General features: G+C 39.2%; 1 protein-coding gene across 1 annotated transcript in view; it reads right to left on the bottom strand.

Moving 5' to 3' along the window:
• Positions 1 to 17,166, bottom strand: part of ANK2 (ankyrin 2, neuronal) — a 154,479-nt gene that overhangs the window by 62,067 nt on the left and 75,246 nt on the right. Inside the window, exons 22-24 of the mRNA XM_010002856.1 lie at positions 15,989 to 16,087; positions 13,903 to 14,001; positions 8,884 to 8,956 (exon numbers count right to left, since the gene is read on the bottom strand). Coding sequence (XP_010001158.1) covers positions 8,884 to 8,956; positions 13,903 to 14,001; positions 15,989 to 16,087 — 271 coding nt within the window. The remainder of the gene's footprint in view (positions 1 to 8,883; positions 8,957 to 13,902; positions 14,002 to 15,988; positions 16,088 to 17,166) is intronic.

Here is a 17,166-nt window from a genome sequence, read left to right as displayed (position 1 = left end):
ATGGGCTCCCAAAAAAAGCAGTGTCTTGTAGCATAGGAAGGGAAAACAAAAATATGCATTTAAGTCTAAATGATTGTGTAGCAACATCTTATTTCATGCAAATTAAGGACAGTAACATTTCCACTACTTACTAAGCTGTGACAAATACAGCCCCTGACATTGATGCTCCATGATTTGCAGTGGCCCTCTGTGAACTTACAGGTGGATTTTTATGAGTTACCCACTATCTAATTCTAGTGCTGCATCTTCTATTTACTTGAAAGAGCACCTTCCTTCCTTCAGTGATATCAACAGATTGTCAGAGGTTTATTTGGCAAGGGGAAACCTTGCACTGTGCCCCAATTCAAGCATTCTTGTTCAGCCTTGGCCTCATCACTGCTACTGACCACCTCTCAAATCTCTCTAAAAACTTGTCCAAATCTGCATTCCTGGATGTGCATTTCTGAATTCAGCTCAACACACAGGATTTTGCCAGACCATCAAGACCCACACACACGTTGCTGTACTTTATAGTTTTCTTCAATTCTACCAAAGAATATATATCCTACCTATATAGCTGACTAAATCAAGCAACAATCATGAACCACTTTGAGATCAAAAACATGTTTTAAATGCAAAGTAACATTCACAAGACAGTAGCTTTGAGGCATCCAGCCATATGTAATCCCCAGTTTAGGCCATCATCACTGGTTCACAGGGATAGTATTCCATTAACATTTATAAAACAATTAGCTTTTTTTCTCACAAGACAGTAGCTTTGAGGCATCCAGCCACATGTAATCCCCAGCTTAGGCCATCAGCACTGGTTCACAGGGGTAGTGTTTCATTAACATTTATAAAACAGATTAGCTTTTTTTCCAGAAATTATCCTGTGGTATCAGGGAGCTGTGCAAACGTTTGACTAAATAAGCACTTTTTAAACTTTCACCACACCATTTTAGATATGCATCTAGGGAGCAAACTCCTTTGGAAACCTCAATCATAGGCAGTTTCTACCATTCCTATAGCTCTCCTGCTATTTCAGTGAATTGCAAAAACCAATTGCTGTACAAGAATTGTTCTAAATTGTTTCTCACCAAACAAAATGCAAAAGTTTGGGGGAAGGGAAAGAAAAAACCAAACCAAAACAAACACAAAAAACAAGAGGGCTGTGATAAGGAGCTGCCAGAAATTGCTTTTAATAGATATTTTTAAAGCCAGATACAGAATTATTGTTTTCTCTGCAGCATGCAGACAAGTCTACAGCTCCCCACATAAGTGCCGCTCCTTAAAAATAACAGATGGAGAAGGGACAGCTATGGCAAGCACAGGTTTTTATGGAATATGTAAGTCCTGAAGTATCTTTAAAGGAATGTATAATGCAGAGTTTCTCTGGCACTTTCCTTGGACACCTTCACTTCCCTAAAACTAGTCCTCTATTTAATGGCTGGCACACACTACATGTTTCCCTGAATTACTGCTTGCCTAATGCTTTAAATTTCTTTGCTTTCAGCCAGTCAGGGAAGCAGGGTTTCACATGTCCAGAAATTATCCTGTGGTATCAGGGAGCTGTGCAAACGTTTGACTAAATAAGCACTTTTTAAACTTTCACCACACCATTTTAGATATGCATCTAGGGAGCAAACTCCTTTAGGAAACCTCATCATAGGCAGTTTCTACCATTCCTATAGCTCTCCTGCTATTTCAGTGAATTGCAAAAACCAATTGCTGTACAAGAATTGTTCTAAATTGTTTCTCACCAAACAAAATGCAAAAGTTTGGGGGAGGGGAAAGAAAAAACCAAACCAAAACAAACACAAAAAACAAGAGGGCTGTGATAAGGAGCTGCCAGAAATTGCTTTTAATAGATATTTTTAAAGCCAGATACAGAATTATTGTTTTCTCTGCAGCATGCAGACAAGTCTACAGCTCCCCACATAAGTGCCGCTCCTTAAAAATAACAGATGGAGAAGGGACAGCTATGGCAAGCACAGGTTTTTATGGAATACGTAAGTCCTGAAGTATCTTTAAAGGAATGTATAATGCAGAGTTTCTCTGGCACTTTCCTTGGACACCTTCACTTCCCTAAAACTAGTCCTCTATTTAATGGCTGGCACACACTACATGTTTCCCTGAATTACTGCTTGCCTAATGCTTTAAATTTCTTTGCTTTCAGCCAGTCAGGGAAGCAGGGTTTCACATGTGTTTTCATGGAGAGTTTCACATGTTGATGCATGACTCAACATGAATCATCAGATAAGCTACTGGTGGCTCAGTGCAGCTCCATCAGAAAGAAGGTGAAGCAAACGAAAAGAATAAAACTCTGTGTGCCCACCCTGCAGGATCTGCAGGGAGGGGAAGATGTCTTGATTTTGGTTTTTTGTAACTTAACCTGCTGCAAAATGAATTCCATTATTTCACAGGAGGATGCTATGGTATTTATAAAATTAAGCTGGATCTAGATAACCTAGATCTAGGTAAAGGTACATTGGATCTAGTTATTTTGTATCTTCTAATCCTAGAACTGGATGAGAACAAACTAACCCTGCCTCCCTAAGCTCAGAAGCCTTGGAAGCTCATCAATACCACCTGGCATGCTGCAAAACCTGAGGGGTGGTGGGGCTAATGTGCCACATACAGTCAAGCTGGGACTTGACTGGGTTCTCTGGGGAGTTTCAAGAGGGGCAATAAAGCAGATCCTACAATGAATTCTGGGCAGGAAATGACACTAACAGAACATGCTGGGAAAAGTGATGGAGAATGATTTAGCTTTTTGTTCCATCAGAACTCTGCTCTCTTCTCATGGAAGTGGACAATTCACCCTAAACCAGGTAAATTTTCTCACACTATGGAACACATTGGGCATGGAGGAAGGAAAGCCTGGTCTAGCTATGACTCCCAGCAAACCTGCTGACCATGACTCTACATGCATTGAAATGAAAAGAAGGGAAAAAAATGTCTTTTCCTTCTTCCCAAGGATACAGTGAAATTCACATGGCAAACAACCTCCTTTTTTGTAGCACTTTAAAAAATATTTGTAGAATGTTATGTACTGACACACAAGTTATCTTTCAGAGCCTTATTGTTCCAGGGAACAATAGCCCAAGACATTTGATGCCCATGGAATGGGTAATGCTCCTCTGACTGGAAGAGCTCACTTTGACTACAAGATGCCTCTAAGTACTGTCAGCAGCCATAACCTCTGAAGCTAATGAATGTTAATGTAATAGCAACCAATTATTATCAATCATGAGTGGGAATAATATCCAGTAGCTCAAAAGACAGATTTAGGTCAGATGGATAAGACTAGTTAAAAATACATTTCCCCTTTTAAAGAAGCTGAATATGATTTACTTCAGTGAACAAGCTATTGTAGGTACATCTTATACTACTGGTTGTAAGGTGCTTAATTTAGAGTGTGAATGAATTCAGTGGTGTTATTCTGAATTCACAGTGTTTTAATGTGCAGCAACAGCAGCTTCCTTAAGTCTAACAAAAAACAGCCACTGGCTGCATCTTCAACTTCCAGTTTTAATTAAGAAAAGTAATTCCTTAATTCTTCTGACTAGTTAAGTCAATACTTCAGTGGAATTATGTGCATGTACAACAGCCATGAATTCTGCCCAGACTTAACTGCTGGTTTCTCACTTAAATGCTGCAGTTTTAGTGTACTCTAAGGCCATGTGTGGAGGCACTCAGGAAATTCACTGCCATATTTTAGCACTGTTTCCTGCTCTTATAGATACTACTAAGGAATTCCATATGCTTATCAAAGCAGAAGGTGCAGTTACCACAAATATGGACTGATACACTTTGACAAGAGTATATTATCATTTCAAAATAACAACATTCATAACAATAACTACATGGCCAGTTAGTTCCAGGCAAGTAGTGACAAAGGTTGGTAAACAGGTACATGTGGCATTTTCTTCTCAGCTCACAACATGCCAGGCAAAACAGCTCATCATGATCCCATTTTGCAACTGAAAGACAAAGATAATGGGAATGACTTCCACAGAGCCATCAACAGTGCTAGTAATAAATTGCTGAACTCTACTGGATCATCTGTCTGTAAAGCAGTGACTTCTCAACCCATTGTGAGCATATGTCTGAACTAGACTTACTAAGCAGTTTGAAAGTTGTCTTTTTTGAAAGTTGCTGTACACTGGAAATAATTCTCAGCACTGAGAACATTTTTCAATAACAAAAAAACCATATTTTTTTTCTCTTTTACTCATAAATCTGATGTAATCAGGTATGGATTAGCTGTGAACTGCCTTCTGGAATCTAAGATCACATTTTTGATGTCCTTAAGCAATGCAGTAGCTCACAGATATGCCACCATGTCACTGATGCAAGGACAGTACACATAATATTACACATAATATTTCTGTGAGTACATTTGAATGATGTAGTATCACAATTCTGAGTAAGCTTTAAAACTAAGAAGGAGAAAAATCAGCAACTCTGTGAGAGTTAAAAAGCACCAATCTGACACTGGGTCATTATTGTATGCAGGCATTCATGTATATTTTATTTTATAAACTATTTAAGGACTCGTGATCAAAGTGTTCCCATTTTTAGAAACACTTCAGGAAATTCAATGTCCTAATCCCTTTCTTTTTGAGATGACTTCATTGTTTGTAATTTTTTTTTTTTTTAAGAAACACAAATTTAAACCAAAAACATCCCCTTGTGTCTCAGGCAGGCATAGGGTTGACTCTTTAGTGACTTTTAGAGCAGCACTCCTCATGAAAGAGACACTGTTCTTTGGATATTGTGATTCTAACTGATTTTTGAGACTCTATTGATTATTTGCACAAGAATGTTTGTCCAACATTAGTGTGAAGTGTGAAATGACCTTTTTGGTAGCTCAGTAGCTGCTTCTGACAACGGGGTCTCACTTTCTACATCAGCCTTTCTATTCCCTTCTGCCCACAAAAGTAGTCTGGCCAAAAAATAACTTGTTTAGTTTCCAGACAGATCAGTTCTCTGGGTTGGTTCACCCCATGGAGAAATGTTGGTGCTGACCTACTGGAGGATGTGGGAGAGTGTGGCTACAGCTGTGACAACTTCTTGCAGCAGCCAGAACTTAGTCTCAAAGAGGCAGTGAAACCAGAGCTACTGAAAAGTAAGTGGACTGAGAACAGAGCAGGAGATGAGGAGGCCCAAACAGACACAAATGAGAGCTCTTTGACAGCCCATTTTACTGGTTGGTTTTGTATCCCCTATAGACAGTGCTACACTTACTGCATTGTCTTAGATGGGAGTCACAAAGACAAACCATTGGCAGTTTGTACAGCTCTTTTGCCACAAAAATAACACCTGGACTGAGCACAGAGGAGAAGCAACATGCTCCTCAATACAATATTAAAATACAGGAGAATTAAACAAAACAAACAAACAAAAAAACCCCAAAACACACACAAAAAAACACAAAAAAACCACAAAAAAAACCCCAAAACCATTTCTGCCTCCTTTAGATTTTCCTATGTCCACCTTGATTTAACCCTATCAGAAACATCTGCTTGCACTTCACTAATTCTGTAGATGTCACTAAACTACATTTCACAAGATGCTTTTAAAAAATTGCCCTTTACTGCTGCAAGGATCCTCAGGAACAAATTGTTTCTTCTGTGGCCACAGCTTCAAAGGAGCTCCACTTGGTATAAATACAAACAGCTAAGCCAGGTGCAATCATACAAATGCACAGATTTTTTTAGCACAACTCTCTCCACACTATGCATTTTCTGCTGGCATGGATAAATATTTCAGAAACCACATCACTTAACAGCTAGACTGGTGGGAACCTGTAGTGTAATCCCCATTGTTAAGGAGCAGCACTTCCTCATCTTTTTTCAAGATCAGGTCACCACCTTCTGCATTCTATCTGCACTGAGCACAGTGCTGAGCAAAGGGATGACTGGCCTTAAACAGTCTTCATGGTAGACTGTGGTGCAAAGAGAGAAAGGAGCAGTAAAACACATTTGCATGTGTGTGTTTCTGTGGGGTGTGAATCAACTGCTTAATCAACTTGTGCTGATATATCTTTGGGCAGGAAACACAGAATAGGTGATAGATAATAGGCTTACAGCACATTAATTAGGATTTTCCTATAATCTCACTTCTGCTAGCCTATGAAGTTTCTTTTTTTTCCACTTCTTCCTTGATCATTGCACAAAAGCTTATCAATGCAACTTCATTTAGGCTGTTACTGGCATGGGTGCTTTTCTAGCCCTGACAATGTACACCTGCTTCTATACTTAACTCTGATACTTATAATCTAAAATACAGTAATATAATTTTAAAAAAAAAAAGAAGCAATTTTAAATAAAACTACAATCTGGTTCTATTCAAAGGAAAGATTATTTTTCTAAGATGAAGAACTCTGAATAATCATACAATTGCTAAACATAAAAGTGCTGTATGAAAATAAAAGAAGAATTAGAATTAAATATTTTAAAATAGGCTAAACAGAGCAGGACTTGACATACCAAGCTGAGCTATTTGATAGGTTATATGGCCCTTTGTTTTATACTGCTAAGAATTGATGTTGCACTTGAATTTGTTTCAGGAATATGAACACTATGTTATTAATGTAACAGCAGGCAACTATGCAATATAACTGCTTCCCAGGCAAAATGCAAAACAACCTCCACAATGGGACCTGAAACACTTATTTGCTCAAGTACTCTTCTTGTGTTCAACTTTAGAATTACATCATTACAGCAGCAGGTTTACGTGTCACCTTATTTATCTCAGAATGTATTGTGTTGCTTCCAAGCATCTAGGAACACAGCTCTACAGAAACCTCAGTGGTAGCCTCTTACAAAGACTACACCATCACTAAAAGGTTCACCCTCTTTATTTAAAAAGTTTTGCAGTCTTTCTGGCCACAGCTATTTTAAGTTCCTGTGACACGTACCATCCATGTTAGGAATTCTTGCAACTTCCTGAATGTTTTGCCTGTAGAAACAGATTGTAGAAGGACAAGGACATGAAGTGCTTAAACTGTGACCCACCTGCCCAGCAACACACAGCAGGACCACAGGGGCACTATCAGTCTGAGCCCAGAGCAATGATGTCTCAGAGTACCCATGTCATATCTCTAGTCATCAACAAACAAGGGTGTCAAATGGTAACAGAAAGCAGAGAATGTTAATTCAAAGCACCAGAGAACTTTATTCATGCTGGATATAAGTTCTGCTAACATATTCCAAGATACAGGAAATAAATCTTGGGGTTTCTGGCTTCCCTTCTTCCTCCCACCTTTCAGGAAACACATGCTCAGTCACACTTCAAAAGTAATGAAAAGGAACAGTGTTAGGCAGCCAGGTAAGTAAATTCATGTTGCTTCAACACAAAAAAATAAAACAAACAATCCCAGTTAAACAAAAAGAGAAAGCTTGTCTTACTCCATGAACTCCTGCTAACAGCACCTGTGCCATTACACACTTCACCATCACTGAAGGGTTCATCATCAGAGTGCTTAAAGGCTGTGCAACATATAAATTGGTCTGAGAAAAAGGAATACCCTCTATTAATCCTGTAGAAGCAGAAAGACATGCTAGGCTTTGTGGATAAAGATGTTCCAATGGTAGCTCAAGAGACTGGGAGAAAATGTAACAAAGGGAACATAAGGCTATAGGCAATTTAAAGGCCATTTATCACAATAATTACACCAGTAATTGGAAGTTTTTCAAAGAGAGAAAAGGTAGAAAAGCATGCCTGAGAGAAATCATTTCACTGAGCATGATGCAGCAGAAAATAATTTATTTTGAATCACACTTGTGTGCTTTCACTTACAGCTTTGCAAACATTTAAAATAAGTATCTGAAGCCTAAACGTAATATTTTCTCAAGAGAAAATATTTATCAGCATTTATCTCATTTATCAGCATAACTCTATTTCAAAAAGTAATACAAGCAGTTTAGGAACACAAATGCCATTAATACCCAGTACTATTTAGAACCTCAAGTGCTTTTGTGTTCTTTGTAAAATAAAATTAAAAAAAACATATCCCTGTAACCTGTGTTCCTAAAACACTAGGACTTTTTGAAATCACTCGCTCTACAAATTATTTGTATGAAATAATAATAGCCATAAAATGGCATATGCAAGATACTGTACTATTAAATACCACTGCCAAAAGAATTAGAAAATTCTTGCAAATGTGTGTATATTTATCAGATGCCATTGTGAATAGAATTTGTAATAAGTCATTTGTGAACTTTTAGAAAAGGAAGTTTTCAAGTTATATCCCCAATTCTGTGCTTTATAAAACGATGGTAATTTATCAAGTCTTTCCAGAAGTTCCCAGAAATTTTCTTGGGACTTAGCTAAGCAGTACAACATATGCCTCCTGTCTGCACATACAATAGACTCTGAAACCAAAGTGTCAAACTTATTAGCATGTTGTAACTTTATGTCATGCTGCATGGATCTGTGTCTGGTGTGTGCCAAAAGCTCCCTCAAGGGAACAGTCTCCTCACCTTCACCTTATGTATCTTCTTACACGAATGGTTCCAATTAGGCAGGATTCCTAGATATATGTATCTGAAATAGGTGGCACTGCTCCAGGAAATCCACTGCTCAAATTCCTCTTTATGGGAGGGTCAAACCCAGCTTTGAGACAGCTCTACACTTAACATTTTAAAACCTGAGACAGGAAATGCTCTCATTTGTTGATTTGGTTCAGATAAGCTTTTTCCAACAAAGATGCAGGGGTCCAGGATTTTGGTTTGGGTTAACTTTTGGCATCTTTATTCAAATGCCACAATGACTACATCATCAGAACAAGGCCAGGACTTGAACATTGCAAAATGAAGATGTCAGAGTATTTAAGCAGTTATCTTGAGCCTATATTACAGTGATATGAATTAGGAATTTGGCAAAATTGCTTACCTTCTTCATCTGAAACATCCAGGACCTCAGTCATTGTCTCAGGTACATTTAGCTTGTGCTTCTCTGTTACAGTCTGCAAAGACAGAACCATCAACCCTTAAATTAAACACCAAAAGAAGCAGCCAAGTTTACAACAGGATATTTTCAACAGCAGTGGGATCTGCTGAGACATTTTATAACACGTTTCTCTTTCCCCTAACTTTATTTTTTATCTTTACTCCAGAAGCTCCAGTGCTGCATAAGGTAACATTTATTCTGGCAGAAAAGTATCAAAAAGTAAAGATAATGAGCTGGTCAGAGGAAGAAAAGAGAAGAAATGAAAAGCTCTCAGCAAATTTATTTATAAATGGTGCATGTAGAACAATTCAGCTCAACGTTTCCAAGATGACTTTAAAATGAATTAGGTAATGTCTACAGAAGAGCTTCAGAAAGCTGTATGTGGCATATGGAAATTATTACATCTTAAAGCATTTGGAAATGAAATTATGAATTATGTGAAATTTTTAAACAAGAAAAGATGTGAAGGATTCATGCAGATCACTTGAAATACTTCTTCCCCTCCCCCTAAAAAATAAATAAATTACTACACTGCATATCAATGATATCCTTTCATAAATCATGTCTATTCCCCCAGAGCACATATACACCAGGGTAAAAAGGGTTATTTGAATATTCAGATACATTTTGTGCATCTGAAAGCTTAAAATACTGTGATACAAGGGAAGTGTGGATTGAGGACTATTGGGAGGACACCACCAAGTGTAAGCACACAGAGCAGGAAAACACTGGATGTTTTTATTATGATTTTATCTTCATAAATGACTTCCAGGAGGAAACAGAAGATGCTCAGGGGTGCTGTATTAAGAGTGGGTACGTGCTTTTAGCACAAAGAGACACACTGGAGAAAGAGATGAAGAACATAATGCGAGAAACTGTAGGAAGTGCAAGGTCTGAAAAAGTTGCCTGCAGGAAACTCCTCGACGTGTTGCGATACAGGAGGCAAAATGCCAAGCACTTAAAAAAGAGCAGTGGTCAGGGCAGCATTAGTCACAACAGAAAAACAAGCAGCATTTCCCTGGCTCCACCCAGATCTGCAGCCAGTAGGCTGAACCGGGGAGCTGTGGAGAGGAGGAGTCAACACATCATGCTTTATGGTATGTAGGAGCAGATGTGCCCCTTTGGCATGGAGAGGAGAAGCTCCCACTGAGGTTCCACTTCACTCCCTGCTGCGGATCGTATCGATCAAGCATAAATTCACATTACATGCAGGAGTTGTGAAAGACCATCCAATCTGAGGGATGATTAATGTCAGTCAAATCCCAAGTCCCTTGTTACATATGCTTTTGAGAAACTGCACACTGGTACCAAGCAGTGAAGCCAACGGCAGGTTTTGCTGCATGAAACTTACTGAGTATCTCCCGATTCTGTTTGATATGTCTCTCTTTCTAACAAACTGACAAACATAGCATTCTTCATTAGTATAAGGTACTGCACTTTTATAAGTAACCAAGTTAACAACACTGTCATTACTTTGGAAGGTTGTTTTGAAAGTCTGCTTTACTTTTCTGAAATATATTTCACTGTGACAGCAGTTCACCCTCCTGAGGTACAGGGAAAGTACAAGGCCCTTTGCTTGAAATGGCAATCCCTAAACTCACTCTTACCCATGACTCACTCTTACCGTGTCTCTTCAAAAATACAGCATTAAGTTAACAAATAGATCATAATGCTTTTTAAAAAAAAAATAAAAAATCACTGACACTGGGCTAAAGCAACAAACCCAGGTGGAGAGGCTGTGTATTTTTCAAGTAAAGTGGAAAGCACTGTGAGTACCAATTTACTGGCATCATCATTGTAATTGTCACTGCAATTGTACCTACACAAAGTGTACTGCAAACTCTCTACTGCCAGTTCAGATGTTTCCCCACATAACTGAGAAGTTAGGAAAAAAACAAAGGCAGGAGAAGACAACCAAATTCTGAAGGAAGGGCAAAGAAAGGGGTCTGCCTAGGAGTCACAAGTGCTAGTTTTTTACATTTTCCATATGACCAAGCTTTACTTCAGAAAACTTGGCTCCCAATCTTAGCTTTTGTAAAAAATCCATTTGATCAGAAAACCACAGAAGTTGAAGGATGCTGCAATGCTCTAGTCCACAAGCTACAGGTACCGAGGTACAGTGTGTACTGTCTTTCTAAGAACTCAGACCTGCCAACCCTAGTAAGTAAGGTTTATCTAGTATGATATCAATTTAATAATACATTAGCTTTTTACAGGCCCCTATATAACAACAATCTGGTCCCTGACTAAGGGTCTCAGACATTACTATTTATTTACAGAGAATTAACAATACTTTATATACTTCCTGATATTTCCTTCAGTCAGAGAATAATGATTTAATTAAATAATTATTTAATGATTTAATAATTGAACAATCAAAACAAAGTTTGGAAGGCAGAATCAAGACAGTGTGTGTGTCTGTACATGTGTGCACTTTTCAAAAGAACAAAAAGTCTGGAATGCTATTTCTGAAACACTGAACTCATCAAGAATCACTAATTCTACATCAATTCCCTACAGAACTTGAGCATTAACATTTTTTAATGAGCTTTTAATATAATACTAGCATTTTTTTTTAATCAATAGGCACATTCAAAATATCAAATACTCTCAAAATTTAAAATCCATATCTAGCCCCATGAAGGGCCTTGAGAACTGCTCTATGTAAAACTACACTCTATTGCTTTTTATTAATGTGGCTCCACTAATAACAACACCAGTGCAAGGAAGAGGAAAATTTGTTCCTAGTTAGACCAAAGGCTTTGGCACTGGAGATCTTTTCCTCATCTCAAATGCCAGTGACTTGCATAGCAATAAAGCATCAGCCTCTCCAAAGTCCTCCATGCATCACTCAGCTACAACCTTAGAGAATGAAGTAGCTATGGTGACAGCACCTTTTTTTTCTGACCTAAATGCTGTGTTCTGATTTGGCAACACCAACCTCACCATCTGGAGAAGTTTATTGCAGGGAGTGCCTTTGAGTGCCTGTTATTTATCCCCCTTTTTTAGGACTTGTTCTGAATTATGTTCAATCAACATTCTCTGCCATGAACAGCAACACCAGAGGTCTATATTCTATACATCCCTAAGGTACAAGATTCGGCCAAAGTCATCACTGAAGAACCTACTGAGTTTATTGAGGGCTCCCACTTGGCTTTCAAAGGCAGTGCTTTGTACACAGACACAGCTCAAGATTTCAGATTTCTCTTAAATGAAAGGATTAAGAGTTGATGATGCAAGTAAAGTTCAGTACTGGACTCAGTCCTAAACCCCAAGCATCTGGGATCTGGTAGAAAAACCCATTACCCTCAAAGTTTAAAGAAACATTTATCCAAGTAAATAACTCACAAGTGTCTTTTCACAGTGTAATCCCTATTATTACCAAGTATCTGATACTTAGATATGACAGGGTATGAGGCTCCACAGTGTAAGACAAGGTACAAAAGAAAGGGGTTTACAACTTAAATGAGGCATAAAATGGAAAAGGTGTGTCAGGACACAGCACAGAGAAGAGCAAAGGTGTCATTTGAGGCTAAAAAATATGCTTTTGAAAAGAGGTCAAGTTTCTTGAAAAATGTTACCTACATTTTATTTTTCTAAATTATTAGAAACCATTCTCCATTTGATCAATTATCTATCCATAGATGCTTATGTATGTGTATTTCATATGTGTGATGTGCCATATGAGTAATAAAGAACACCAAATAACAACAAAAACGTACAGTCTTCAGTAAGAGACTTCTGGAACCACAGTGAAATTCCTTGTCCAAACCTGAGTCAGTCTGATCTTTGCAGGTCATTAATAAATTATGGCTCAACTCTATTTGTAACATTATGCCACATTACTTCTGTCTTTCTTGGTTAATATCACTGGGACTTGCTGTCAGGATGCACCAAAATCAATATCATTTTCCCACTTCTTTACAAGAGACTTTGGCTTTCTCCCCTTCCCCTAACCCTTTGCCCTGATTGATTAGTGGCATTTTTTAAGTAATCTGTGGAGTTTTACAGCTCTGAGCTCCCAAATTATATCAGATAGGTTTTCTAGACTATCTTTATTTTTAAAAAAGGGCAAAAAAAAACCCCCACGACCTTGCAACAGTGTTTCAAATAAAATGTAGTCACAGAAGTTTAAATTAAAATTCATTTCCTAAATGATGTGCTATTTCTAATGTTTTCCCTTCCTACCTGCTAAAACACTTGATGGGAGGTAAAGAGTCCAAGAAGGCAAAATGTTCCCCTCCCAGAGTGTCAGGATGTATCAGTTTTTCCTGGCTCAAAGCAACAGTACCATCTTGCTGCTGTTCAGCACACACTGCTGCTCACAAACCCTGAAGTCAAAACGTGGGCTACCGGGAGTGAGGAGAAGTGAGAGGGCTGAGCACATAAGGAAAGGTGATTTCATATTATGGAAAACGAGGATCTACTTGGATCAAAAGTGACTTGGGTAAAAAGTTGATTGATGTGATTCAGGGCCACCTAGTGATCATCCTTCAGCTGGCATTAAGCCCATACAGTCCAATGGTGCTGCAAGGGTTGAGCCTCAGGAGGTGTCAAAAGTGTGGAAGCGTAAGGACAGGTTGGGAAGGGGAGGTGCAAAGATCAACAGGACAGGATCTAAACAACAACACACAAACCTAGGGAAAGTTTGGGCTTGCAGCTCAGACCCTTATCTAGAAAAAAAACCAAAGTTTTACTCTGCTTTGAGTAGTTGCTTCTCATTTGTATGCACAGAGACTTTGTCACCCGGCTCAGTGCAGCCTGTTGCGCTGCACAGGCTCCCCCACGCCGAAAGGATTTGCTGCGAGCACCGCAGCACTTCTGCAAAAATCCCAACAGGAAGGGGGGGGCTAAAACCAGCAAACCAACCGAGGAAGGAGAGACACCGAGAGTCTGAGGGGAGAAGAGAAAGACAACGCTCTGCACAAAGAAGAGAGGCGGCCGAACGCGCCCGCAACTCACAGTTGTGGTGGTCGTGATCTCCTCCGTGACAACCTTCAGCGTATCCACCACCGAGATGTACCCCAGGCGCCTGGCGATGGCTAAGGCAGTGTTACCATTCTGGAGAGAGGAGAGGGAAGGGGAGTGCAGTGAGAGGGAGGACTGCGATGTGAACCAATGAGATCACTCTCAACACGGCGTGAGCCAGCATTTCCATCCAAAACAAGGCGCAGCCCAGGAAAAATCACTTTTTTTTAACCGTCACATCTGACTCCGTCTTTGTAACTTCTTGAAGACTATAGCCCTGGTTACCACGGCAACACAACACACTTACATCTGCCTGCTCTTCCAAATTAAAAAGTGCTGTATTGCTTAACCCTTCAGGGCTCAGATTTCAACTACACAGAACGTGTCTTGTCTGCTGAAGTTCATGCTTTAATTTGCACACACGGCTCCACATCAGAAATACCCTTCTAAAAAAAGTATGTTACAGCTTCGCTTCCAGTTGAAGCTGTTACATCTTTATCAGCTGCAATTCCCGCTTCGCGAGGGATGCAAAATTAGAGCTGTATTGCCTACGTACATTTCTATTCCTCCTTACTAGAAAAATACATGTCCAATAAAAGTATACAAAAGATTTAACAAAACCCAAACCCACCTATATAAGCATCAGGAGTGGGGAATTAATTTGCATTTAAACAAATTTATTTGCGGTTTAAATGCCCATCATACATAGATATGCCATTCATCAAATGGACAGCAAAAATTATAATTTAGTAAGTGTTCAGGCCTGTTTATCTCCATTTCGTCACCTGGAACACTGGCAGTCCACGGTGCCTGTGTCACTCAACTTGGGGAGGGGAGGAAATGACATATTCCATCATTCTTTATAAAGAGCTCTAACCAGAATTGGTTTATGTTATTTTGCACTGAAGCAAAGGACAACATGCACCTCCCTTTGCTCTGAAATGACTTATCCTGTGACATCACTGCACCGTGGGCAGGATATCAGCCCGAAGGCTTCTGTCTGCTTGGGTATTGGCTTTAGTTATCTGTAATTTAAGTTGTTCTGTATCAGTCTAGCTCAGCAACCCTGAAGCAACACAGTGTTCGTGGATTAGCAGAACGAAATGGACAGATCACCATCTCCACTGTACAAATTATTTCACTGTCACTATCACTTGCACATCAAATGCTCATATCCCACTCCCACATAACCTGGCAGATGTCTCAGGTTGGATTTCTCCTTTATCTCCAGGTAGATGTTGCTATGTGCAGACAAGAACAGCGCTAGTACCTGAGAAAGCATGTAAGCTGTGCAATAAAGACACACTCTGTAGACCCTGCTTGGATTTGGGTTAGGTTTGGCCGTGACAGCCCCAACCCAAGGAGTGAAAGAAACCTTCAGTTGAATATGCCTAATAGCAGTACCTACAGCCCCAGAAGCTGACTGCAATGGTCTCTTGCTGGATGATCTGCTGCCTAAACTTTGGATAACTTCCCAGATGATTATTCAATGCGATCGTTCCAGGAGCAAACGGGGCGCCAGTGCCGATTTAAGCATGCACACTATATGTGCACAGAAACCTGATCTGCTCTGGGGAATGACATGAGTTCTGGCCACTCTCACTGCATTTTAAATATTACCCAATTAGGGGTGACTAATAACAACATCAACATGAAATAGGACAGTTGTATTCCTGGCTGACTGCAGAGAAGGAGCTGTGCCAGAGGTTACTGACGGTCCTTGAGGAGGCATTAACATCAGTGAACACAGTAAGAACTTGAAACACATCCAGTGGATAGAGGGACAGAAATTTGGGTCTGAATCTTCACAAAAGCCCAGGTTTTGATTTCCCCTTAACTCTTCTGGAAAAAAATCTTTAATGAGATAACAATTTATAAACAAAGTGTTGAGGCAGAGGGCAACTGAACAAGCACAGCTGTGGCCAGCCTGGCCCTGCAGCTCAGAAATAATTTCCCCCTCCCCACATTTAGCACAATGAGTTAGGTCAGATCTGAACTATCTTCAGAAGATAAAGAGGAGAAAAATATAAAGAGGACCTGTCCAGGGAGACAAGCTCCTGCTGGCGCTTGATAGACTTACAGTGGTGATGGCGTTGGGCTTGGCGCCGTGTTGGAGAAGAACATTAATGATGTGAGTGTGGCCTTGCTGAGCAGCTTGGTGAAGAGGAGTGTACCCATTCTGTTGTCCACGGTAGTTACAAGAGAAGCAAACAAAGAAAAACAACCACCAGTAATCAGATTAGACACTTCGCTTTGCCTCCTCTTGAGACATTTTAAAAAGCCATTATGCCATCAGTTGACCCAAAGATAATAAATCTGCAGTAATAGTCCTCCTTCACAGATTAATGAAAAGATAATGGAAGATGATACTTTTGTTGACAAATCACCTTTTTTCTCACAATATAAGCAATCTCTGAAAAGTCAGATAATTCCTCATTTCCTAAACCAGAGGGAGGAAAAATTAGGAACAGTAAAGTTAGATTGGCATGCTAAGAACACAGAATCTCAACTGAGGCAGAGAACATTTTTCTTCCTCTCATATCTTAGAGTTGCAAAGATGTAAAGTATAAAGATTTGCCTTTAAAATATTCGATCCAATTAAAAAAACATATAAAGAGATCTGAGATTATTTGCTTTTTAAAAGGCTAACAGAGAACATTTTTCTTCCTCTCATATCTTAGACTTGCAAAGATGTAAAAGTATAAAGATTTGCCTTTAAAATATTTGATCCAATTAAAAAAATATATAATGAGATCTGAGATGATTTGCTTTTAAAAAGGCTAACAATAAATACCTATAACAAATGTCATAGAATAGCATCATAGAATCACAGAGGCATAGAATGTAAATGAATTTTAGTTTTACTTTGCAGTCAAGCTGTAATAACACTTAAAAACACGTACATGATGTCTGTATTAATAAACACACTTAATTTGCTATACTTATCTGCTCCAGTGATTCATTGTAATGTTACACAAGACAGAAACATAACCAAAGTGTACTTCAGCTAATTGATCTGGGATGGTATTGTGTAAGAGCAGCCAGGCAATTAATTTACAACATTATTTCTGATTGGCCTTGAAAGCAAGCAGAGAATAAACTGGAAGTCAACACCCAGTTGATCTCTCCGTACACTTATGTAAAGCCTGGGGGTCAGGCTCTGAAAGACACACTCTGAGAGTCATCTCCTTTGCAAACAAATAGATGCAAGTAATGCTTTGTACCACTAATTAGATAGTGATAGTTCAGAGGTGTTAC

Source organism: Chaetura pelagica, unplaced genomic scaffold, assembly GCF_000747805.2.
Source record: "Chaetura pelagica isolate M959 unplaced genomic scaffold, ChaPel_1.0 scaffold1098, whole genome shotgun sequence".
In the NCBI taxonomy this organism is placed as follows: domain Eukaryota; kingdom Metazoa; phylum Chordata; class Aves; order Apodiformes; family Apodidae; genus Chaetura; species Chaetura pelagica.
The sequence above is the reverse complement of the archived record's forward strand: the minus strand, read 5'-3'. Positions and strand labels throughout refer to the sequence as shown.